Source organism: Eptatretus burgeri, chromosome 5 (genome assembly GCF_056783735.1).
Source record: "Eptatretus burgeri isolate ZD-2024b chromosome 5, Ebu_testis_v1, whole genome shotgun sequence".
Classification (NCBI taxonomy): Eukaryota; Metazoa; Chordata; class Myxini; order Myxiniformes; family Myxinidae; genus Eptatretus; species Eptatretus burgeri.
Genome location: NC_140965.1, coordinates 104,581,319 through 104,607,202, shown reverse-complemented (window position 1 = coordinate 104,607,202; position 25,884 = coordinate 104,581,319). Strand labels below are relative to the sequence as shown.

At 45.7% G+C, this 25,884-nt stretch overlaps 1 protein-coding gene across 1 annotated transcript in view; it reads left to right on the top strand.

Annotated features, from left to right (window-relative positions):
* Positions 1-25,884, top strand: part of NEU1 (neuraminidase 1) — a 56,515-nt gene that overhangs the window by 4,099 nt on the left and 26,532 nt on the right. Inside the window, exons 2-4 of the mRNA XM_085883270.1 lie at positions 16,635-16,754; positions 21,203-21,392; positions 24,825-25,087. Coding sequence (XP_085739396.1) covers positions 16,677-16,754; positions 21,203-21,392; positions 24,825-25,087 — 531 coding nt within the window. The 5' untranslated portion in view covers positions 16,635-16,676. The remainder of the gene's footprint in view (positions 1-16,634; positions 16,755-21,202; positions 21,393-24,824; positions 25,088-25,884) is intronic.

Below are 25,884 nucleotides of genomic sequence, written 5' to 3'. Positions count from 1 at the left end.
ACCGGCGGGAGGAGTACCGGCGGGAGCCAGATGGCGAACCGACACAGTGGTCTCCCTGCCATCCGGGAGCCTGACATGAGCATACTCTGGATTAGTGTCAATGAGTTCGACCCCCTCCACCAGCGGTTCATACTTGCTTTGTCGTACCGGGCGTTTCATGAACACTGTACCGGGGTGGGTCAGCCAGTTGGGCACCGTTTGACTGTCAACATAACGTCGTTGGTGAGTAAACATACGTTCGTGAGGAGTGGCATTTGTGGACGTGCAGAGCAAAGAGCGTATGGAATTCATTGCGTCAGGAAGAGCAACCTCCCATCGCTCGGGGCCCAGTCCTCTCGATTTCAGCGCCAGAGTTATGGCTTTCCAAATAACTCCATTATACCTTTCCACCTGCCCGTTTCCCTGTGGGTTGTAACCCGTCGTTCGACTAGTTGCTATGCCGTGCTCTAATAGGAATTGTTTTAGCCCGGCCGACATGAAACACGGCCCTCTGTCTGAATGTATGTACGAAGGTCTCCCAAACATAGCGAAGACGTCAGAGAGACATTTTACGACAGTGCCCGAGGTCATATCCGAGCACGGAAACGCGAAAGGGAACCTTGAATATTCATCAACAACGGTGAATATGTATCTGTTGTCTGTCTCGGTGGGCAGGGGCCCTTTGAAGTCGATGTTTAGTCTCTCGAAGGGGGAAGTAGCCTTGATCAGTCTGCCAGATCCTGCGCCAAAGAATCTGGGTTTTAGTTCAGCACAAACAGGGCATGAAGCATTCATTTGTTTAATATCTTCAACAGAATAGGGAAGATTTTGTCTGCGTACGAAATGTGCCATCCTGGTTACCCCTGGGTGGCACAGAGACACATGGAGGTCTTGCAAAGCCTGACTGATTGTTGCCGAACTGTAGACCCGGGAGAAGGTATCTGCAGCAGGGTTTTCCTTCCCGGGCCGGTAAACAATGTCGTACCTGTAGCAGGCTAGGTCTATCCGCCATCTCATAATTTTTTCATTCTTAATTTTCCCGTTATTTTTCCCATCAAACATGAAAGCCACGGATCGTTGGTCCGTAACGAGCGTGAAGTGGTTTCCCAGTAAATAATGTCTCCATTTACGCAGCGCTTCGACGATGGCGTACGCCTCCTTCTCTATTGCCGAGTGTCTCTGCTCGCTCTAGAGAGAGTTCTCGAGAAGAAAGCGACCGGCCGCCCAGACTGATTAAGTGTTGCAGCTATGGCGTGATTTGAAGCGTCGGTCTCCACCACGAAGGGCACCGAGCTGTCGATCGATAAAACCACGGACTTACTGATATCATCCTTGAGATCGTGGAAAGCTTTCACGACAGCGGCATCTGGTGGAAAGTTTTTGCAATGCACTAGGGGATGTATTTTCTCGGAGTATTGCGAAATCCATCTTGCATAGTAAGCGAACATCCCGATCACCCGGCGCATTGTCTGCAAGTCCTGAGGTGGTGGAAGCTCACGGAGCGGGCGCAATCGCTCAGGATCAGGCTTAATTGTGCCGTCGGCTATCGTGTAGCCGAGAAGGTCAATTGACCTTGCCGAGAATACGCATTTCTCGTAGTTGAGAGTCAGATTATATTTTCCAGCAATGCTCAAGAATCTGTCCAGATTCCTATCATGTTCCCTCTGATCCCTACCGCACACTGTGACATTATCCACGTAAACAAAAGTGTCTTCGAGGTTTTCATCTGAGATGATGTCGTCCATAACCCGTTGGAAGCAAGCTACTCCATTCGTGACACCGAATGGTATCCTTCTGAACTGGTAGAGGCGCCGCCCTGCCTGGAATGCAGTGTACGGTTTGTCTTCCTCTCGGATGGGAATTTGATGATAGGCGCTTCGCAAGTCGATGGTACTGAATACCTTATAATTGGCCACGCGTTCGACCATCTCATCTATGCGCGGCAGGGGTAGGCGTCGAGTTGGGTGAAGCGATTGACCGTTTGGGAATAATCGACAACCATCCGTCTCTTATGGTTCTGACTGCTGGTTACTAACACCTGTGCGCGCCATGGCGAATCGCTCGGTTCTATAATTCCCTCCTCCAGTAATCGCTTGGTTTCTGAAGTGATGAAATTCATGTCAGCAGTGGTATATCGCCGCGATTTGATCGCTATCGGTTTGCAGACCGGCGACAAGTTAGCGAACAGCTGGGGGACGTCACCTCCGCGGTGGTCAGCGCATTTAAAATTAGACGAGGCTTGCTTCCTCCAAAGGGTATTTCGATGCTCGTGTGCTGCTTGAGGACATTATGACCCAGAATTACGTCTGCGCACAAATCACGAAGCACCAGCACCTTTACATCCCGATGCGTGTACCCTTTTACGTCCAATTCAACATTGCAGTACCCTCGTACGCGGGATTGTAGTGAGGTGGCGGCCATGCATACCGTATTGTCAGTCGGGTGGATTACCCATTTCCTGCCCTTCACTAGCGAGCTGTTGACGAAACTTTCAGAGCTACCGGTATCAATCAGTGCCTCAGCCATATGCCCGTTAATTCGCACGTTGATGATAGCCTTGGATAGATTCCCCGGGAGGCTGCAGTCAATTTATTTTGCGAGTAGAGAGCCGCAGAAGTGGGTTTATTCCTCCTTAGAGTAGATTTACATACCCTGGCATAATGCCCTTTCTTGTCGCAATTCATGCATGTGGCATCTCTGGCTGGACATTTTTGACGAGGATGCCTTTTGTACCCACAAAAGAAGCATTTACCGACCGGAGCAGTTGCTGAGGAGTTTGACGAGGTCTGGGTATCCGGCTCCTCGGGTGTTTCTCCATCCCTCATGTCTGGCTGTGTCTGTGCCAGTGGGGTTCCTTGGGTTCCCATCGTAGCAGCGTTCATGAGCAGCATCGGTGTCCCAAATGACTCAGATTGCTGCTGAGCCGTATCCATCGCTCGAGCCTGATCGACTACCTTGTCAAGAGTGGGTTGCGCTTTCTCTAGTAAGCGTTGCCGTATGTGGGCTGATCTGAGTCCTTGGATGAATGCCTCCCGTGTCGCTTCCTTTCGGTGTTCCTCGGCGCTTACGGCCCGGAAGCTGCAGTCTTTTCCCAGCTGATTCAGAGCTTGCAGGAACTGATCGATTGTCTCCCCGGCTGCTTGCTTGCGTGTGTTGAGAAGATGTCGTATGTATACCTCGTTCTTGGGCTTCACGTAGAGCGCCTGCAGTACGTCAATCGCTGCTTCGTAAGTGTCGCACCCCGAGAAGAGCCTGTACACGCCGGGCGAGACATGATTCACGAGAGCGGCAAATTTGTCAGCTCCCTCCGCGATGATGGTCAGATAGTGTGAGAAGGAGCAGAACCAATGTGACCATTTCATTTCTGCGTCAGTCGTGTTTGGGTCTGCGTCGAACCTCTCTGGTTTGTAGATCTTGTCCATCTTTGGTTGAGAGAGCCGAGAAAATCAAATGGAATAAATTGAAATGAGAGCGAGAGATGAACCTTCAGAGTTTAGGCTTTATTCCATTTGATTGGAGCCGCTTCTGTGGACACACCAGGAAATACAGGTTCAGCTAGGAGTACATAAGCAGAAACGTATACATGTGCAGTTAACCATTGCAGACTAATCCGCGTAAGCACGGAGTTCGATATAATCTCCATTCTCACCAGTCAATGAGCACCTTCAGTTAACGAGCATCAAGTGGACAGCCGATGTCAATAGCAATGCCCCGGGGACAATCCACCCGTGCCGCAGAGACCTCCCCTTATACGCGAGACGCACAACATGTGATCCCGCGTCATGTCCCTTGATTCACATTAATTCACCACAATAACTCCGCGTTATAATTCCACGGCGACCTTACGGCCTGTAAAATATAGCCATACGGCGTAGGGCCACCCTGAGGCCACCGCAGAAACTCTGCAGCTGCCGCACGTTTCTGTCAATTCAGAGGGCGTACGGCCGCCGTATCCTCGCCGTAGAGCAAATGTGACTTAGGCCTTAGGTCTTAGAAATTGTGGAGACCGAAAACGTGGGGTTGCCGTACGGTCTTTGATTTGATGTCGCACGGTGACCTTAAGGGGGCCCTGCGGCGGCCATATAATTTTCAAGGCAGACGCAAGGTAGCCTCAAGGTGCCCGCAAGGCGACCGCAGGGGGCCTAATGTGAACGTGCGGCCAGGCGGACGGTAACGAATGGGTTAATTATTATTTTTTTTTTTGGCTTGTCGAATTGCTACGGCGAACATAGAAATGAAAAAAGTTATAACTCCGCGTTATAATTCCACGGCGACCTTATGACCTGTAAAATATAGCCAAACGGCGTAGGCCACCCTGAGGCCACCGCAGAAACTCTGCGGCCGCCGCACGTTTCTGTCAATTCAGAGGGCGTACGGCCGCCGTATCCTCGCCGTAGAGCAAATGTGACTTAGGCCTAAATAAACTCCAAACGAAGGTTCTGGAATAACTGACTGTATTGTCCGCAAACACATCGCTTATCACATACACTGAGCTTTTCATCCTGGACAGCGTTGCCCGAAAATTATCCAGTCGCAATGTGCAAATGATTGTTCACCACAATTTAATGGAATTTGCATCTCCCTACAATGTCTCGTATGGAAATGATCAATATCTCTGAAATTGTGTCACTCAGTCATTCATTCACAGTTCTACTCATTGCGACAGTTGTCGTTATCCTTGCATTTGCATTGTGATGTGCACAACATACGAGACTTTCTGCACTTGCACGGTAAATTCATACAGCCAGTGTTGCAGTTACATGGAAATCAGTTCCAGACATGACTGGGGTGCAGGTGGCAATGACATCAAAGTTGGCACCAGTTTGTCCTCGCTCTGTTTCCAACGCATGGACTCAGGTGGAGGCAGATCTGGGTAGTTCAGATGTACGTGTCTCCACACTAATGCCTGATAATGTGAACGCTTCACATGGAAGAATAGTGCATCACTTGTTGTGGGGAGTGACTGGAGCGCGGGACTTAACGAACAGTACTGGTCGAGCCTTGTCCACTGTGTCAACGTTGTGCATATTGCACAATTTGTAGACAAACAGCTCCACATCTTTAGCAGTTCCTTCTGTAAGATCTCCATTTCCTAGATTTTGCAGTAGTCCATGATGCTCTGTAAAGACTTTCCATGCAGTGGATTTGCTGTGGCCTGAGAAGAAGGATGTCACATCACTTCCAGTCAAAGCATGAAAGGCTGGAATGGTTTCCAGCACAGTCCGACCAAACTGCATCTGTCCTACTATTGTGTGAACAGGTATATATTTTCTTTTATTGGCTGTGCCCACTTTGAGCCAGAGTTTTGTGCAAGACATTAGAGGGAAGTGAGCCACAAGAAGAACCAGAATGTCAGTATCCCTGGCTTGAACCACGATGCTGTCAGCTTGGCTTTTAACACAGTGTAAAATAATACGGGTATCAGCCTCTTCATGCCGAGCTTCAAGCACCGATGTGTCCACATCCGGGTTGCTTGATTCAACCCTCTCCTCATCAGTGAACCCACCAGCCACAATGATGGCTTTGTCATGTTGATCACACCCAACCATCTGCTCAGAGAGAAATCATGCCAGGTCTGCCTTGTTTCCCCCCAAGGCCAGGAAATTACTCCAATCAGCTGGCAAGGGCACCTCATGACTGTCAATGACTCTTCGAATGGGTCTGATACCCTTGGCATGCCTCTTCCTCGTCGCAGATTTAATGGTCACCTTATAATATCTGTCGAATGCAACATCAAAGCGGTCAAACAAATGTCCTATCTGAAGGACAGTGTTTTTGAAGACATCAGCCAGATCTCCAAATGTAGAAAGTGCATGTGGCTTCCCAATGGCAATCACCAAGGCTTGTCCATCAATAATAATGGTTGCATTGTCACCAAGCTCAGCTGGTGCCAACATCGGTGGGCATGGTGTTTCGCCTGTCAGAACTTGAGACAGAATGGCTTTGGATCCTGTACGGATGTCACCATTCATTTCTGCCAGTGCAATCGGCACTGGCAAGAGCTCATGGGACAAGATTTCATCGGGGTTGACCCTCCGTCCTGCTTCATAGGCAATGATCAGCCGCTGTTGGATTGACCGGTCTGCCTTTTAAGACCTTGTCTTTGCAAGCTTTGCAGCATTTCTTTTCCGCATCAGAGAGGGATGAAAATGTCAATGGCTTGTTATTGTGCAAAGGGTCACGAAATTTGACCTTCCTTTCCTCACAGGGCAAAAGCCTATCTTCGACAAATGTGTTGAGTTGCTTTTGTCCTTTGTATTTTGCATTCAGGAGATCATTTCCAATCTTTTGGGTGGCAAGGTCTTTTGTTGCGATGTTTTGCAAGACTGGAGACTCTTCATTCGCAAGTATGTTGAATGATTGCAATACTGCCATCAGGTTGTCTTCATCTTGGCTGTCCTGTTTTTGTCTTCCTTTTGTAGATTCATTGTGCATTGGCTCTTCATCTATGTTCAGGTGGTACATTTTTCTGGTTTCCACATGACATGTGGGATCTATGGTTGTTGGACAGGGCCCACCTACTTAAGGCTGTCGTGGTCTTGGTGATACCAATGATTCCACCTCCCTTTTTCCCTGTCCCGTTCAACCATTCTTGGCTTTGGTCTGGATCAACCTGGTTAAACCTACGCTTTGATGTTTTCACTACAAAATTTCCATTTTGAAATTCATGTGGCACTTCTGATGGAAGTTGGTGCATTTCATTCACATATATTGTTCCCCATCGCACATAGTTTGTGTGATCATAACGCATGAACAGTGGGAGCATAGACTGGAAAGCATACAAATGAACTTCCCAATTTCCATCACGTTGGGCACGGGTGAACAAGAGAAGTGTATGTACCATCTGTATGTAACTCCACCAGAACTGGAAGTTTACATTGTCCTTGGAGTTTATGAATACTGTCATTGTATCTCTGAACTCATCTGTTTCGAGAAGTGAGATCAAAGTATCCAACTCGCCATCACGAGTTTTGGCTTTTATGTCTTGCATGAGTTGTGGGTTGGTATGGCCAATTTGATCCTTCAACTTTGGAATGATGATCTTCCAGAGAACCTGAAGGGTGATTTTGTGAACTCTCATGCCTCTGGCATATGCTTTGCCTGCCATCACCTTTTCTGCAGCCCTAGGACCAATGAGTTTGCTTTCCACCCATGAATCCAGCAGTCCAGATGACTGAACGTGATTACCTATAACCTTGACTAAATTAATTGCTGTATGAAGTCTTCCAAGCCACACGATCAAGAATGCCTGGTATTCTTGCTTTTCCCATTTCAGTTCCATCAGCTTACAGTAGAGAGCTTCGTCCACTGTTAGCACTACATATTCTTGACCAAGGCTACGAGCCACATGTCTGCACCGTTCGACCACAGTATTCAATGTGTCCAATTCATGGGCTGGTGCTTGGACAATAGGCATGTATCCAATTGTTGTCAAAGTTGGATCTACCGTACTAATTTTCTGATTGAAATCCTATTTTATTGTCTTCTGCTTGATGGGTGATTAAAAATTCCATGTCAGTTGCTTCGGACCGATGTACTGCTGCTTTACTTACTGTTGATTCATTGTACGATTCCTTCTTTGTGTCTCTGGTTGATGTTGGTTCAATGACTCCTATAACTTCAGCTGGCAATAGTTCTTCCATCACTGCTGGCACTTCTAGGGTAGTTTTTTAGGATGGCCATAAATTCTTGAAACCCATATCCGATTCTGGACCCCGTTGCCATGCTGTAATTTGGGTGGCATGGAAGCTATCTTTCCCATGAAGACTGCTGTCATTGATATCTATGTTGTCACATGTGAAATGCACAAACCTTTCTGGAACAAAGTTTGGAGGTGTCACTGCTCCTGTTATATTGTTCATGGATTTCAGGGTATGTTCTGCCAGAGCTGTGTCAACCTGTAGAACATTGTCATAGCCATTTCACATTTCACACAGAACATTTCACAATGCTGGTCATAATGATGTGACCAGCATTGTGAAAGAGCTGCACCAGCTCCTTTGATCTAGTGGCTTGGTGTGATGTACATGCTAGGCCTACATGCTTGGGCGTCCAGCGTTTTCCACCACAGACATTGTAAACCAAGTCTTGTCCCATGCTCAGAATTATACCTTGAAGTTTTAATTCACCCTGGGATATTTCCTCTTCTTTGGTTTCTTCAGTTTTATCTTCGATATTTCCAACTTCATCCTCAGTTTTACCAAGATCACCCTCGAGAAGACCCTGGCGACCAAAGAGCAAACAAAGAAACATAAACAGATTCTCAGGAACACAGGCTATTGCTTCATCCTCACTAATGTTGAAGCCTTCAGATGGAGGTTGGGCCATTATTTCAGATCGCAGCTTAAACGCAACATGCACCATTTCCAGAAACAAGTCATCCACTGGCTGATAAGCAGGCATGGTATGGGCATCCTCATCTTCAGCTGTCAACTTTGAAATTGGGACATGCCCATATTTTGTTGGCACCAGCAATGTTTGTCTGTCTTCAACGGCTTGGTTGTGCATAACGACGAACTCAAAAGAAGTTGCTTATATATGGTTTAAGCTTTTCCTTGAAAGATGACCTCCTACTAATGAAACATGCGGGAACGTCAATATCAGCTGTTTCAGCCAAGTGACAATATCTTTTCCACACCTCAGATAACTCGAGAACTTGAGCTCGTTTTGCTGTACCCTCCAGTTCTTCCATAAGCCATTGCATGGCAAGATCTGTTTTTTTTTTGGTGTTTCCTTTCTTCTGGATGTATTTCGGAGGAATTGTTTGTAGCAGTTAGCATGGTATTTGCCTTCAGAAGCTATAAGATCATTCACACCAGATAAATGTATACTGGAAAGATGATCATACTGAGAAGCTTCAAGGATCTGCTGGCTCATCTTCAGTGTGGTCACAGATGACAATTTGGTCTTAGTGCTGCCATCCTGGCAGAACATACAGGCCTCCCAATCAATAGGCTGTATGGAGCTTCAAAGTCTCGATGATGGTCTGGAGGGCAGATCACCAGCTGAAGCACTTGTACCAGCTTCACAGGATTCAGAGTAATTTCGATTTTGTAATCTGGATATCTTTGTTTTACTAGTAAAACTAGCATAACAAGATTTGTGCCATACCAAGGAATCAGGGTTGGTAGTAAGTATCAAAACAAGTCTATGTTTCTGTCATATTTGCACAGACTCTTTCAGTTTGGTTAGTCCTTGTGCTGTAGCACATAACAGTTTGTCACTTTTCTTCTTCTGGCAGATGATGCATTGTGTGACATCAGTGGATCTGTCTCTTTTAAGATTCAGCATTGGCTCCATATTCTCATTTTTGTAATGGCACATTCATCATATGAAATTCCACATGAAGCACATCCTTCATCAATAACAAATGAAAAATGAGTTAGTGCATTTCATCATTCAACCCAATTGAAATGAATGCGAGGGAAAAACCTTCGGAGTGTAGGCTTTATTTCACTTGATTGAAGCCGATTCTACAGAAACATAAGGGAATACATGAGCAGCGAGGAATACATGTGCAGCAAGGAATACATGTGCAGCAAGGAATACACGTGCAGTCGATCACCACAAAATAAATCAGCAATTAGCCAGCATAAGCACGGAGTCCGGTATACTCTCAATTCTCACCATTCAACGAGCACCAAGTGAACCACCGCCGTAAATGACAATGCCCCGGGGACAATCCCACTGACCCCGCAGTTTTATCTGTCTCGTGTGCGAGCCGCGCGACACGTGATCACGTGTCACATCCTTTAATTCATCACATTCTCCCCGTCTTTAAAATGTAACTAGAGGCTCAACTAACGCACCATGATTACTTCAACACTATAGGACTATACATTTCAAGCAGCGCGAACTATTTAAACGACAGAAGCATACATTCCAAGCAGTGAGGATTATTTTGAGTTCTAGGAGCATGGTAAGGTGCCATCGAGGAATGCCGATAATCCCCTCTACAGATCGAGTCGGCGAGGGGGTTTTATCCGTCGACCTCTCCGGGAGTAAATGGTGGTTTCACTTGAGGGAGGCTTCCGATCCTCTTGGGGATCCTCGACTCGTGCTGGGGATGACTCCTCGTTCGCTCTCGGGTGGAATGCGGTAGCTCCGTCACCACCATTCTCGGGTGGAGTTCCTGGGGGGGAAACACTTGGGGAGGGAATGTCAGTGGGAGGAGTACCAGATGGAGGAGTTCCTGCAGGAGGAGTACCTGCGGGAGCCAGATGGCGAACCGACACAGTGGTCTCCCTGCCATCAGGAAGTCTAACATGAGCATACTCAGGATTAGCATCGATGAGTTTGACCTCCTCCACCATTGGTTCATACTTGCTCTGTCGTACCGGGCGCTTCATGAACACTGTTCCGGGATAGGTTAGCCAGTTGGGCACCGATTGGCCGTCAACATAACGTCGTTGGTGAGAAAACATTCGTTCGTGAGGAGTAGCATTGGTGGACGTACAGAGCAAAGAGCGTATGGAATTCAGAGCGTCGAGTAGGGTAACCTCCCACCGCTCGGGCCCCAGTCCTCTCGATTTCAGCGCCAGGATTACGGCTTTCCAAATGACTCCATTATACCGTTCCACCTGCCCATTACCCTGTGGGTTGTAACCCGTTGTTCGACTAGTTGCTATGCCGTGTTCATATAGGAACAGTTTGAGCTCGACCGACATGAAACACGGCCCTCTATCTGAATGTATGTACGACGGTTTCCCAAACATGGCAAAGAGGTCAGAGAGACATTTCACGACAGTGCCCGAGGTCATATCCGAGCACGGGAATGCGAATGGGAACCTTGAGTATTCATCAACAACAGTGAGTATGTATCTGTTGTCTGTCTCAGTCGGCAGGGGTCCTTTGAAGTCGATATTTAGTCTCTCGAAGGGGGAAGTGGCCTTGATATATCTGCCAGGAGCGGCGCCATAGAATCTGGGTTTTAGTTCAGCACAAACAGGGCATGAAGCACTCATTTGTTTAATATCGTCGATAGAATAGGGAAGGTTTTGTCTGCGCACGAAATGTGCCATTCTGGTTACTCCTGGGTGGCACAGAGACTCATGGAGGTCTTGCAAAGCCCGACCGATTGTCGCCGAACAGTAGACCCGAGAGAAGATGTCTGCAGCAGGGTTTTCCCTCCCGGGCCGATAAACAATGTCGTAACTATAACAAGATAGATCTATCCGCCATCTCATTATTTTCTCGTTCTTAATTTTCCCGTTATTTTTCCCATCAAACATGAAGGCAACGGATCGCTGGTCCGTGACGAGTGTGAAGTGGTTGCCCAGTAAATAATGTCTCCATTTACGTAGGGCTTCAACAATAGCGTATGCTTCCTTCTCTATCGCCGAGTGTCTCTGCTCGCTTCCTGAGAGAGTTCTCGAGAAGAATGTGACGGGTCGTCCCGACTGATTGAGCGTCGCGGCGATCGCGTGATTGGAAGCGTCCGTTTCCACCACGAACGGCATCGTGCTGTCGATCGATAATACCACGGAATTACTGATATCGTCTTTGAGGCTGTGGAAAGCTTTTACAACAGCGGCATCTGGCGGGAAGTTTTTGCAATGCACCAGGGGATGTATTTTTTCGGAGTATTGGGGGATCCATCTAGCGTAGTAAGCGAACATCCCGATCACCCGACGCAATGACTGCAGGTCATGAGGTGGGGGTAGCTCACGAAGTGGGTGCAATCATTCAGGATCGGGCTTTATCGTGCCGTCGGCTATTGTGTAGCCGAGAAGATTAATTGACCTTGCCGAGAATACGCATTTCTCGTAGTTGAGAGTCAGATTATATTTTCTAGCAATGCTCAAGAATCTGTCCAGATTCATATCATGTTCCCGCGATCCTTACCGCACACCGTGACATTGTCCACGTAAACAAAAGTGTCTTTGAGGTTTTCATCCGAGATGATGTCGTCCATGACTCGTTGGAAGCAAGCTACTCCATTCGTGACACCGAACGGAATCCTCCTGAATTGATAGAGGCGTCTACCTGCCTCGAACGCGGTGTAAGGTTTGTCTTCCTCTCGGATGGGAATTTGATGATAGGCGCTTCGCAAATCGATGGTGCTGAATATTGTGTAATTGGCCACACGTTCGACCATCTCGTCTATGCGCGGCAAAGGGTAGGCATCGAGATGGGTGAAGCGATTGACCGTTTGAGAGTAATCGACAACCATTCGTTTCTTATGGTTCTGACTGGTAGTCACCAACACCTGCGTGCGCCATGGCAAATCGCTCGGTTCTATAATACCTTCTTCCAGCAATCGCTTTGTCTCGGAAGCGATGAAGTCCATGTCGGCGGCGGTGTATCGTCGCGATTTGATCGCTATCGGTTTACAGTCCGGCGACAAGTTAGTAAACAGCACGGGGGACGATACCTCTGCTGTGGTCAGAGCATTTAGAATTAGACGAGGTTTGCTTCCTCCAAAGGGTATTTCGACGCTCGTGTGCTGCTTGAGGACATTATGACCCAGAATAACATCTGCGCATAAATCACGAAGCACCAGTACCCTTACATCCCGATGCATGTACCCTTTTACGTCCAACTCAACATTGCAGTACCCTCGTACGCGGGACTGTAGTGATGTGGAGGCCATGCATACCGTATTGTCTGTCGGGTGGATCTTCCATTTCCTGCCCTTCGCTGGTGAGCTGTTGATGAAACTTTCAGAGCTACCGGTATCAATCAGAGCCACAGCCATATGCCCGTTAATTCGTACGTTGATGATAACTTTGGATAGATTCCCCGGTGAAGCTGCTGTTACTTTCTTTTGTGAGTAGAGAGCCGCAGAAGTGGGTTTATTTCTTCTAAGAGTAGATTTGCATACCCTGGCATAATGCCCTTTCTTGTCACAATTAATGCATGTGGCATCCCTGGCGGGGCATTTGTTACGGGGGTGTCTTTTATACCCACAAAAGAAGCATTTACCAACCGAAGTAGTTGCTGAGGAGTTTGACGAGGTCTGGGTATCCGATTCCTCGGGTTTATCTCCATCCTCAGTGTCGGAGGTGTCCCGGGGGGTTCCTTGAGTTTCCGCCGTAGCAGCGTTCATTAGCAACACCGGTGTCCCATATGACTCAGATTGCTGCTGAGCCGTATCCATAGCTCGGGCCTGGTCAGCTACCATTTCAAGAGTGGGTTGTGCTTTTTCCAGTAAGCGTTGCCGAATGGGGGCTGACCATTTACCAACCCTGGATGAACCAACAACTGACCAACCCTGGATGAACGCCTCCCGGGTCACTTCGTCTCGATGTTCCTCGGCGGTTACAGCCCGGAAACTGCAGTCTTTGCCCAACTGCCTCAGAGCTTGCAGGAACTGATCGATTGTCTCCCCGGCTGCTTGCCTGCGTGTGTTGAGAAGATGTCGTATGTATACCTCGTTCTTGCGCTTCATGTAGAGCGCCCGCAGCACGTCGATCGCTGCGTCGTAGGTGTCACACTCCGAGAAGAGCCTGAATACGCTCCATATATATATATATATATATATATATATATATATATATATATATATATATATATATATATATATATATATATATATATATATATATATATATATATATGGGCGAGACATGGTTTACAAGTGCGGCCAGTTTGTCGGCTCCCTCTTCAATGATGGTCAGATAGTGTGAGAAGGAACGGAACCAATGCGACCACTTCCTTCATTTCCGAGTCGGTAGCGTTGAGGTCCGCATCGAACCTCTCCGGCTTGTAGATCTTGTCCATAGTCGGTTGAGGGAGCTGAAGGAATCAAGTGAAATAAATTGAAATGAATGCGAGGGAAAAACCTTCGGAATGTAGGCTTTATTTCACTTGATTGAAGCCGATTCTAGACACATAAGGGAATACATGTGCAGCGAGGAATACATGTGCAGCAAGGAATGCATGTGCAGTCGATCACCACAAAATAAATCAGCAATTAGCCAGCATAAGCACGGAGTCCGGTATACTCTCAATTCTCACCATTCAACGAGCACCAAGTGAACCACCGCCGTAAATGACAATGCCCCGGGGACAATCCCACCGACCGCGCAGTTTTATCTGTCTCGTGTGCGAGCCGCGCGACACGTGATCACGCGTCACATCCTTTAATTCATCACTCCAATAAGCGCTTTCTGGTGATAGTGATCTGAGCAGAGAGTGATTCAGCTTTTTTTGTCACACATGTATGGAGCAAATATGTGTTTCTTGATTAAAACTACGATTGGAAATATTTGGGCCAAATCAAATTCTTTATTCCTTAAAACTATGAACAGTTAAACTCAGGATGTACCTGAGAAGTCGATTTCGGCGAAATAGTTGCTGGCCATGGCAGCCATCTTGAAATACAAGATGGCCGCCATATCCACTAATTAAAATGCAGACAACATTACATTTTGATAGGACGAAGAGTTTATATTTGGTGATGCGTTATGCCTATGGATGACACTTCTGAACTGTGCATTTGACATCAGGAAGACCGGAAATAATAGCTAAAATAACGTTTTGGCGGCCATTTTTTTTGTCCATTTTGAGCCATTGAGAATCACAGGAGAGGATGACAGACAGCAAAAATGGACTCAGCATACCAAAATTATGATAAAAAAGTGGTCTGTCAACTTTTCCCCAAAAATGCCTCTTGAAGTCTGATTACCCAAAAATCCGACAAGTCATAAACATATATATATATATATATATATATATATATATATATATATATATATATATATATATATATATATATATATATATATATATATATATATATATATATATACCAAGCCTGGTGTTGGTGCAGTGGTTAGGGCAGCGGCTTGGGATCCAAAAGGTCCTGAGTTCAAGCCCCGTTCGGCCACTGAATTAATACACCAGGGGGTTGACTCAGCCTGTCATCCTTCCGAGGTCGGCGAAGTGAGTACCAGTGTACTGGGCCGGTGTATACCCCGGTTAAAATAGGTGTACCATATCCCTGTGTCGTAAGAGGCGACCAGGGTTGCATCAGGAAGGGCATCCGGCGTAAAACATGTGCCAAATCACGATGCGGATCATACGGATGATCCGCTGTGGCGACCCCTAACGGGAGCAGCCGAAGGAAGAAGAAGATATATATATATATATATATATATATATATATATATATATATATATATATATATATATATATATATATATATATATATATATATATATATATAGTAGCCCGAAAGTTACTTTACCCCCTGATAAATTTCTTGCACTTCCCTCCGTCCCTTCCCCTCTGTCCTCGCCCGCTATGGTTTGCGGAAACACTGACTCAGAAGAATGATGGAGCACATACAGATACAATGACAAATTAATTATTGTAAGTTCTGCACAATAAAACCTGTGTATTAAAAGAGTTCAAGAACATTGCTTCACTGGGAAGGGGTAAATTGACTTTCAGGCCACTCTGTGTGTGTGTGTGTGTGTGTGTGTGTGTGTATATATATATATATATATATATATATATATATATATATATATATATATATATATGCAGTCATGCGCCACTTAACGACGGGGTTACGTTCTGAGAAATACCTCGTTAACCGACGTCGTCGTTGTGCGGACATCATATATATATATATATATATATATATATATATATATATATATATATATATATATATATATATATATATATATATATATATATATATATATATATATTTTTTCATTTTCGAACATCGTTTTGGAACTTCGTACTTACACAAACCTAGTCACTTAGGCTATATGGTATAGCCTATTGCGCCTCGGCTACAAACCTGCACAGCATGTTCCTGTACTGAATACTGTCGGCAATTGCAACACACATCCAAGAGAGATGGAAGACGTGTTAGTTTTACCTTTGTGTTGTTAGTGGCAGCTTACAATCTCCTCTCCCATCGATTATAGAAAGATGAATAAATAGCGTTTGGATTTTATAAATACGTAATCATTGCATCGGTGTTATAATTTGCAAATGAAGAAACGAGCACCTGTCAATTGTGATATATATTTTCGGAACGGTGCGATTGTTTTAACAACATAAAAAGCTTCACTAAAAACAAATTTGTGTTTTAATTTCGACTGTAACAACAACGATTTATTCGCGGAATTCTTCAATTCAAAGGTAATTTACTTGCTTGAAGTTAAACGTGCAAACATTGGTTCAGTTTGAAAGCCGATATCCTTGAATCCCGATTTAGCACGACCCTGTTTTTTTTCGCGATGACATTTTATGGACCTCAACCATCGCGTTATAATGGGGCCACACTGTCGTTGTTTTTTATCATTATGAAATATTATGTACTGTACATAATTTTACGTGCTATTTTTATACGACTGGCAGCGCTACGTCGGCTACATCACTCAGTGATAGGAATTTAATGGAGCTGGCAGATCCGTCGTATATGCGATCCGTCGTTGCCCGAAACGTCGTTATGCGACGCATGACTGTATATATATATATATATATATATATATATATATATATATATATATATATATATATATATATATATATATATATATATATATATATATATATATATGTATACACACACACACACACACACCACTGCTGACATCCCATTACAATTCAAAAGTTTTATGTCACTCAAGTTATGTGTCTGTTGATGATTTTCATTTATTTTTCTGCTAAACTCACTATCCATCCATAGAACTTTTGTTCAAGAAAGTCACTCCCAAGTTGAGTCAGAAAGATGTCGCTTCATGGAGCATGTTTAGTTTTGCTGGTTTGGATCACATCCTGCCGACTGTCATCTGGCGAGATCTTGAAGGTTTGGATTAATATTTGTTGGACCACTGTTATGGTTTGCTGCAATAATACTGAATGATGTGTGATTAATTGTCTGGTTATTGCTTGATGTCAGTGGTTCCCAAGCTTTTGTTGTTTTTATTGTCCTTTACCTGTTGCACTTTGCAAGAGAGTCGCATGGATTTTCATTGCAGTTTCTCCCCCCACAAGCCCCTCTAGACGGTCTAGCCGGCCCCGAGGAGTCCCTGGGCCATAGGTTTGGGAACCACTTCTTTATACGATTAAAGATACAACATACTGTTGTGGAAGTGATCCTTCGGGTTTAAAGAATCAATTATGATAGCGGCATTGAGTTATTTCATATAATGTATCTGTTTAGGTAAGCGTATCGTAAAATAAATATACGTTGCGTATGTAATAGCCTTCCACCTTACCTCGTGTCCCCCCCCCCCCCCCATTATAGACTTGATCAAAGCATATCGCTTCAATTTCGGGCAAAGAGCGGACCTCAATATGTGTTTTTTTAACCATGGTTGAGACTCATGGTTGAGCTAGGACACTGAACAGATGAGGACGTAACAGGACAAGAGGGACACGAGAGAGAGAGAGAGAGAGAGAGAGAGAGAGAGAGAGAGAGAGAGATATATATATATATATATATATATATATATATATATATATATATATATATATATATATATATATATATATATATATATATATATATATATATATATATATATATATATTGTTACGGATTCGCGCCCGCCGGCGTGCTGACGGCCACGTAACTCGAATCGCGGCACGTCGCCCACCGGACGGACAATCCAGTCGTGACCCTCTCGGACTAACGCCGGGAACCAGTCACGGGTGGACCTTTCGGTCTCACCGCGATCGAGCCAATCGGCCCCCGCGTGGGATAGGGTTGCTCGCCAAATTCGACCTACCTAAGTACCCACACGGAGGGTAGACCGGGCGATCGCACCTCGCCGCAGGTCGACTTCGGACACGGGCCACTTAAGCGACCCGTTCCGTACTATCGGGATAACCGAGCGGTGTTATCGTCGGCCTCGACGGTTCGATTAATTATCGGGCGTATTCAGCCCACTACCAACCCTTTACGTGAAGCAAGATGAGGATTCAATGAGAGAAATGACGAAGCGAAGCGGGAAAGCAGTTCAACATAAAGCACATTTATTCGCGATGAACGGAAAGCACACATATACAATTCCACCAAAAGCACATAGAAAAGAAGAGAAACACAATGCAATTTTACACAAAAATCAAATGTAAAAGCGAAGACACAATGCAGAGCTAATACCGACTACCGAGCACACGGCAACACTTATACAATTCTACTTCACAGACGGCGCCGACAACACATACCCAAAACCAAGAAAAAGAACACCCTCAAGGATGAGGCGGGCCTGAGGCCGAGACCGGGTCGGGCCTACCCGTCTGGTGATGAGACGCGGAGCGGCGATGGTGCCTCAACTCCGCGGGCCTCGCGGACAGTGTCTGGTAGGGGGTGGGAAAAGGGGCCCCCTTGGTCGCACTATCTCAGCGCGGGGGGAAACAGGAGGGGGTTGCTGATGCTCGGGGAAAGGAGGATTTTTACTCTGTCTCGAGTCCCGCGACGAGCGTCTCCACCTCGACCAGGTCGCGCCGTCGGCCTCCCTGGTGTGCAGCTCCCGGCACGACGCGAGCACCCCCTCGTCTGCCTTCGCCGCCTCTCCACAGCTCCGTCCTCTTCGCTCCGACTCCAACGCACACGACGACGCCGACGACGACGACCAACGACCACTTCTTCCCAACTCCACCGACTGCGAAGTCTTAACTGACTCGACTTGACGAACGCGGTCGCTTATATAAGCCCCGTGGCTTCGCTCTCTCATCTTTGACCCCCTGCCTTCGACCTTTCACCTCGCTCTCCATTGGCCCGAGAAAAAGTGGGCGTGAATGCATTTTGATCCATGAATTTGCATATAGCGACCGCCCTCCAACGCCCTGGAGGCGGGGCCAAATCGCCCCTCGCTCACCGATTGGACGGAACAAAAGTGGGCGTGTGTCGTTTTTGATCCGTTTTTGGAGCGGAAAATCCGTGGTTTTGTACACGCTGTTCGGCGCGCGCCCTGCACGAGTCCAACACCGGTACCCACAAGCGGCGCAAGAACGGTGGCGATGCGACGGTTGTGAGGTGTGACGTGAAGCGGCGCCGCGGTGGGTGGTTGATGTTGTGGTTGGTGGTGGTAACAATGGCGGTTGGTCCAAAATAAAGATAGTAAAAGAAAAACGGCTATCCTGAAGAGTCGCAGCACGCATGAATGACATGTATTCCCACTAGACAACGGGTTTGGGCCTAACTACACATATACTTACCGAGATACCTCACCTAAGGGACCTGAATGGTGGTTTGCGAACTTGGTAACCACAACAATATATATATTTATATATATATATATATATATATATATATATATATATATATATATATATATATATATATATATATATATATATATATATATATATATATATATATTGGGACCATACTCTATGCAGAGTGTTGGTGCTGACTAAGCAGTCTCCTAGGCTATTGGGCACAATCCTGGACGGGTCGCCACTCCGACACAGTATACCAGCATGCTGGCACTCATTTTGCCAACCTCGGAAGGATGACAGGCCGAGTTAACCCCACTGGTATTAATTCAACAGCTGAGCGGGATTTTAACTCAGGACCCGAGGATCCAAAGCCCACCACCCTAACCATTATGCCAACACCAGGCATACCAGAGAGGGGGAGGTGGGGAAAAGCAACAGCAGAGTTGAAGGCCAAGGTAGAGGCAGACTTGGACAAACAATGGGTGTGGGCAGGAGAGGACAAGATGGATAAAGAAGGAAACTCACAGGAGGGAAAAATTGGAAGCTTGGAAGGAGATGGGCTTGGACTGGGGTGGAGTGTGGAGGTTAGCGAGGCTAGAAAAGATCATGCTTTTGCATTGAGGATCATCTGAGATGGCGGTGAACAGCTGTCTTGGAAGGAAGAATGAGATTGAAGAGAATGTGGAAGTTGGTTTCCATAGGCAGGAAGAAAGAGGAACAAATGAGTCGAGGTGAGCAGTGATCCTGGATTTAGGTAGTTTTACCAAAAGGGGGTTGGTGGTAGACCGTGTGTACGCAGCAGAAACTTGGGGGGGGGGGACAAAGTACAGAAAGATGTAGGAGGTGTTGGACGACAGAGAGGCCACCAACCTGTCTGTGATGGGAAAGTGATAGTTCCATGGACTCATCCTCAGCATGGGAGATTCCAATATGTTGAAGTTCTTGGTTTCCATGGCGTGAAGCTGAGCAAGATGTGATGCAAGGGAGCCAGCCCAGAGGGGAGAGCAGTTCATCGGAAAGGCAACAAATTGGCTGAATGATGCAGGGTGGAGCAAGATACTTTCATGCCCCACGGTGAAACAGCCAATCGGCTGAAAGAGTTAACAGGATTAAGATGCGTTCATGCCCCCAAATAAAACAACAAATCAGGGAAGAACCAAGTGAATCAAGAAGGGCTGTAGGCACGGTTACTTGCCAAGAGCACTGGAATAAATGACAATGTTATTGCTCGTTCGGTGTTTAAAAATAAAAAAAAATTGGTGAACAGTTTGGATGTGTGACAAGGACGAAATGATTCGATTTTGGTGAAGATCCAAATTTTGATCTGAGAATTGAAACAAATTTTTAAAAGTGATTCTTCACCATTGAGAGCTCGGGCCAAAAACAATGCACTGTATTGCAAGATATTTCAAAAAGTTGTGGATGAGTTGGGTATGTGACAAGAACAAGGCGATTAGATTTTGGTTCAGGTCCGGATCCAGATCTGGCGTATCAGTGGGATACAATTACGTAAATTGAGAGGTATGGTCTCTACCGAGTGCCGTTATGATTCTGACTTAAATCTGGTGGCTCAGAAGTAACCTGTTAAAGGTAGAAATTGGTCGCAGTCTTGTACCACTAGATAGCTGGCATCATGTTGCATTGGTTTCTTGGCCAAAGATTAAGATTTGCCACGTGATTACTATCATTACGGCACTCGCCTGGCTCAAGGGTTGCAATCTGTACGGTATCGTGGTTCTAGACTCGTGACCCGGCAGGAAATCTCTGAGGCAGGGGACTGTCGTGGTCGTTCGGCACGACTCGCCATATTTGAACCGGGCAACCTAGACAGTCTGGCGACCGTGGCAATACCTTGGCCTCCTTGCTGCCATAATCATGCAAAATTGTGCCGAGTTGCTCCAGTGCTGATGTCTAGCTTTTTAGGTCTTCTTAAATTTATTATTGAGATTAAGTGATTTTAGGTATCTGAATGTTCTTGTGAATGTTATTTTTGTAACATCGCTACACAATTTCAAATTATCAAAAACTTGTTTGTTTGTTTTTTTGTTTCTTTCTTTGTTTAGTTTTGTTTTGTATGGGTCCTGCCAGGTTAGACCATTAATTGTTGGTGAACAACTGTTGTGGCTGAACCATAACCAGGGTGAGATATATTCTTACCGAATCCCAATCATGGCGGCAACATCCAGGGGCAGCCTGCTAGCCTTGGCCGAGGCTCGGAAGGCGAGTTCTTCTGACGCAGGCGCAAAATTCATTGCTCTAAGGAGATCGACTGACAAAGGTAGGATTTGCCTCAAATTTCTCCTTTCGGTTTCTCAAAGGTTCGATTACAATTCTTTTAAGTTTGGCATCTATTAAATAGATAAGTCGTCGTGGCTTGAAATCGTTCGCATCACCGTTCAAGATATCTATGTTCTGTCACTGTAGAAACTGTGGCCTCTCAGTTGTCTTTCACCTTTCATCTGCAATCTGATCTTACACCCTTGCTCCTGTCCTTTCCCCCTTTGCATCTATTAACAAACAGGAATGCTAATTGTTTTTCTGAAAATTATAAAGATGATGATGACTCTTTAATGGCCATTATTGCTTTAAAGTTGGCCAGGTAAAGAATTCTCCCCAAATCTTACACGAACCAGCTGGTCCAGCCTGACATTTTACTAAGTAGGTTGGAGCAGGAATTTGTAATTTGTTCAGGGTGATGGTGAAAGCTCGCCCACTCTTCGTGAAGGACACCGTGGGATCTTTAACGTGCACCAACTAATGCTGGCAGATCCCGTTTAACGTCCATCTGAGGGACGCATCGATGAATCGTCGTGCCTATGAAACACAAGGATAACAGTTTATAGCTTGATCAGGTTTCAAACCCAGCCGAGACGGCCTCGAGGGGAGTGCGCGTTCTTCTCGGCCATCCTGCCACCCTGAAAATTAAAATGACAACGTTGTACTGTATTTATATATGGATACAAAAGAAGGGGAAAAGGATTTATACCGATTGGCAAGACAGAGGGACCGAGCTGGGAAGGATGTGCTGCAGGTTAGGGTGATAAAGGACGCAAATGGGAATGTGCTGACGAGCGAGGAGAGTGTGTTGAGAAGGTGGATGGAGTACTTTGAGGAGCTGATGAATGAAGAAAATGAGAGAGAGAGAGAGAGAGAGAGAGAGAGAGAGAGAGAGAGAGAGAGAGAGAGAGAGAGAGAGAGAGAGAGAGAGAGAGAGAGAGAGAGAGAGAGAGAGAGAGAGAGAGAGAGAGAGAGAGAGAGAGAGAGAGAGAGAGAGAGAGAGAGAGAGAGAGAGAGAGAGAGAGAGAAAAAAAAAAAAAAGAGGGTTGGAAGAGGTGGAGATAGTGAATCTGGAAGTGGGGTGGATCAGTAAGGATGAAGTGAGGACTGCTATGAAGAAGATGAAAAGTGGAAAGGCGGTTGGCCCAGATGACATACCAGTGGAGGCATGGAAGTGCTTAGGAGAGATGGCAGTGGGGTTGTTAACCAGATTGTTTAATAAAGTCTTGGAAAGTGAGAGGATGCCGGAGGAGTGGAGATTAAGTGTACTGGTTCTGATTTTCAAGAATAACGGTGATGTGCAGAGCTGTGGAAATTACAGAGGGATAAAGTTGTTAAGCCACACCATGAAGTTGTGGGAAAGAGTAGTGGAAGCTCGGTTGAGAGGAGAGGTGACGATCTGTGAGCAGCAATATGGGTTTATGCCAGGAAAGAGCACCACTGATGCGATGTTTGCTTTGAGAATGTTAATGGAGAGGTATAGGGAAGGCCAGAAGGAGTTACATTGTGTGTTTGTGGATTTAGAGAAAGCTTATGAGAGGGTGCCAAGAGAGGAGTTGTGGTATTGTATGAGGAAGTTGGGAGTGGTGGAGAAGTATGTGAGGATCATGCAGGATATGTATGAGGACAGTGTGACAGCGGAGAGGTGTGCGGTAGGAATGACGGACCGGTTTAAGGTAAAAGTGGGATTGCACCAAGGATCGACTCTGAGCCCTTTCCTGTTTGCAATGGTGATGGACAGGTTGATGGACGAGATCAGACTGGAGTCTCCATGGACTATGATGTTCGCGGATGACATCATGATCTGTAGGGAGAGTAGGGAGCAGGCTGAGGCGAGCCTCGAGCGGTGGAGGTACGCACTGGAGAGAAGGGGAATGATAGTCAGTCGGAGTAAGACGGAGTACATGTGCGTAAATGAGAGGGAGGGTGGTGGTATAGTGCGGTTGCAAGGAGTTGAGGTGGGGAAGGTGGATTGGTTTAAATACTTGGGATCAACTGTCCAAAGTGATGGAGAGTGTGGGAGAGAAGTGAAAAAGAGAGTGCAGGCAGGATGGAGTGGGTGGAGAAGAGTTGTAGGAGTGATTTGTGACAGAAGGGTAGCTGCAAGAGTGAAGGGGAAAGTATATAAGACGGTAGTAAGACCAGCTATGTTGTATGGTTTGGAGGCGGTGGCACTAACAAAAAGACAGGAAGCAGAGCTGGAGGTGACAGAGTTGAAGATGCTGCGATTCTCGTTGGGAGTGACGAGGATGGATAGGATAAGAAATGAGTATATTAGAGGGACAGCGCAGGTAGGACGGTTTGGAGACAAAGTGAGAGAGGCGAGATTGAGATGGTTTGGACATGTGCACAGGAGGGAAGCGGAGTATATCGGGAGAAGGATGTTGAAGATGGAGCCGCCAGGCAGGAGGAGAAGAGGAAGGCCAAAGAAGAGGTTCATGGATACGGTGAGGGCGGACATGCAGGTGGTTGGATTGTCAATGGAAGATGTGGAGGATAGAGCGAAATGGAGACGGTTGATCCGCTGTGGCGACCCCTAACGGGAGCAAGCCGAAAGAGGAAGAAGAAGAAGTACTGTATTTATATAGTTGTGAAGGTTCTCGTTGATTTCAAGCCACTTTCCTTTGCATAGCCAATGGGAATTTTTAAACACGACTATAATTTTCCTAAAGTCCTTCCTAATGTGAATGACCCAATAAAAGCAAATAAAATGAAGACGCCACAAAGGTGATCATCTCCTTTCATTAATTTTAACTGATAGTGGGCCAAACATCATGAGAATGAATGAACAGGAAATGAGGAGAGGAAATTATGAAACGAGCAAGTAATATCAGGAAAGGGTAATGGGGGTAAGGGTCAGGAAAGGTTAACAGGGGTAATACAGATCATTGGTCAGAATTCTGCATGACAAGAGATGGTGGTGCACTGCTTCCTTGAAGTCCTGGACGGTATAGCGAGACAGAACAGCCTCTGTGAGACATGGGTGACATTTTGGAACAATAATCAGGAAAGGGTTACTGAAAGAACTTGCGCATCCTGGTGTTGCTGGGGATGGTTGGAGGACAGGGAGCAGAAGGAGCAATGTCGGAGAATAAACCATAAAAAAAACCCAGAGACCACTGACCTGCCTACAATATGATAATTGTAATTATTCTGCCTGCCTCAACACATCCACTTGTGGTGTGTGCCAGGCACATCCTGTTGGCCAGGATCCATGTGGTGCAAAGCTGGTGTGGTCTGTGGTTCCTGGCCCCATGACATCGAAGGGCTTGCATTTGATATACAATGTTGAACTGATCTTTATCCTTCTTCCTTGTTTTACTTTTTAAAATCGACTTTAGATTTATGCTTTTTGTAAGCATTCCCCTTGTCGTTGACCTGCGTGGTATTATTCAGTGGATTTGTTACCCTCTGTACTCCTTTACTGTTTTAGGCAGAACGTGGACGCCTACAAAGTTTTTGGTAAATGATGGTGAGGTTCTGGATGGCCTGAACCTTGGTGCTGTGATCGTTGATGAACAGAAGGACCTGGTTTTCGTCATGTACACACTATGCGGCCATCATTATGACTGCCTCATATCCAGTGTGATGCTCATTCAAACTTCTGATGATGGCGTCAGCTGGAGCGCACCGCGGAACATATCGGAGCAAGTGGGAACCCAAATGTTTATGCCTGGCCCCGGCTATGGAATCCAGGTCTGCCTTCAGCACCTGCTCCACAATTGTACAAAATGTTTTGAGCTCCTCTTCCTTTATTTACTGTATTTCATTTTGTATCCAATCTTTCCTTTATACGTAAATGGAAGAGCAAACTCCTCTTTTTTATTGTGCAAATCCTTTGTCAGTACAACTGTATTTGTGGTGAAGTGGTGAGTGAATCGATGGAACAGACTCTCGTGAAAAAAATGAAGAATTTTTGCGAATATATATTTTTACAAACCAGTTTTGAAATAATAAGTTTTAACATATTCTTTCTTAGGTATGTATGTATATATATGTATATATATATATATATATATATATATATATATATATATATATATATACATATTATTTATTAGTGAGGCCATCTCTTCATAATTGTCATGTTTGGCATTCCCATATGAGCATGTAACCCATAATGTTAAAAACCTGACTTCAAATCCTATATCCTGTTTTGATTTGTCTATACTCTCTTGATGTCCACGCTCGACGTTTAGTAGAAATGAGTGGTTCAAATGTGATGTGAACGTATCGACGCTCGCTCATGAAGTCCTGATATCAAAGGTCCTCCATGAGCCTTGTGTGATTGTTTTATTTATTTATTTTTGAAAGAAAATCCTCAAATGGAGCACCAGGGGAATATACGAATTATTTATTCACCCAACACATGTCGGTTCTGCAATTTCACAAACTTACCAATCGTCTACATTTTCAAATTACACTTTGGCATCCCCGCACACCCTCGAGAAAGCTCCTCTTTGAGACTTGAATGATCCCCCCCCCTCAAAAAA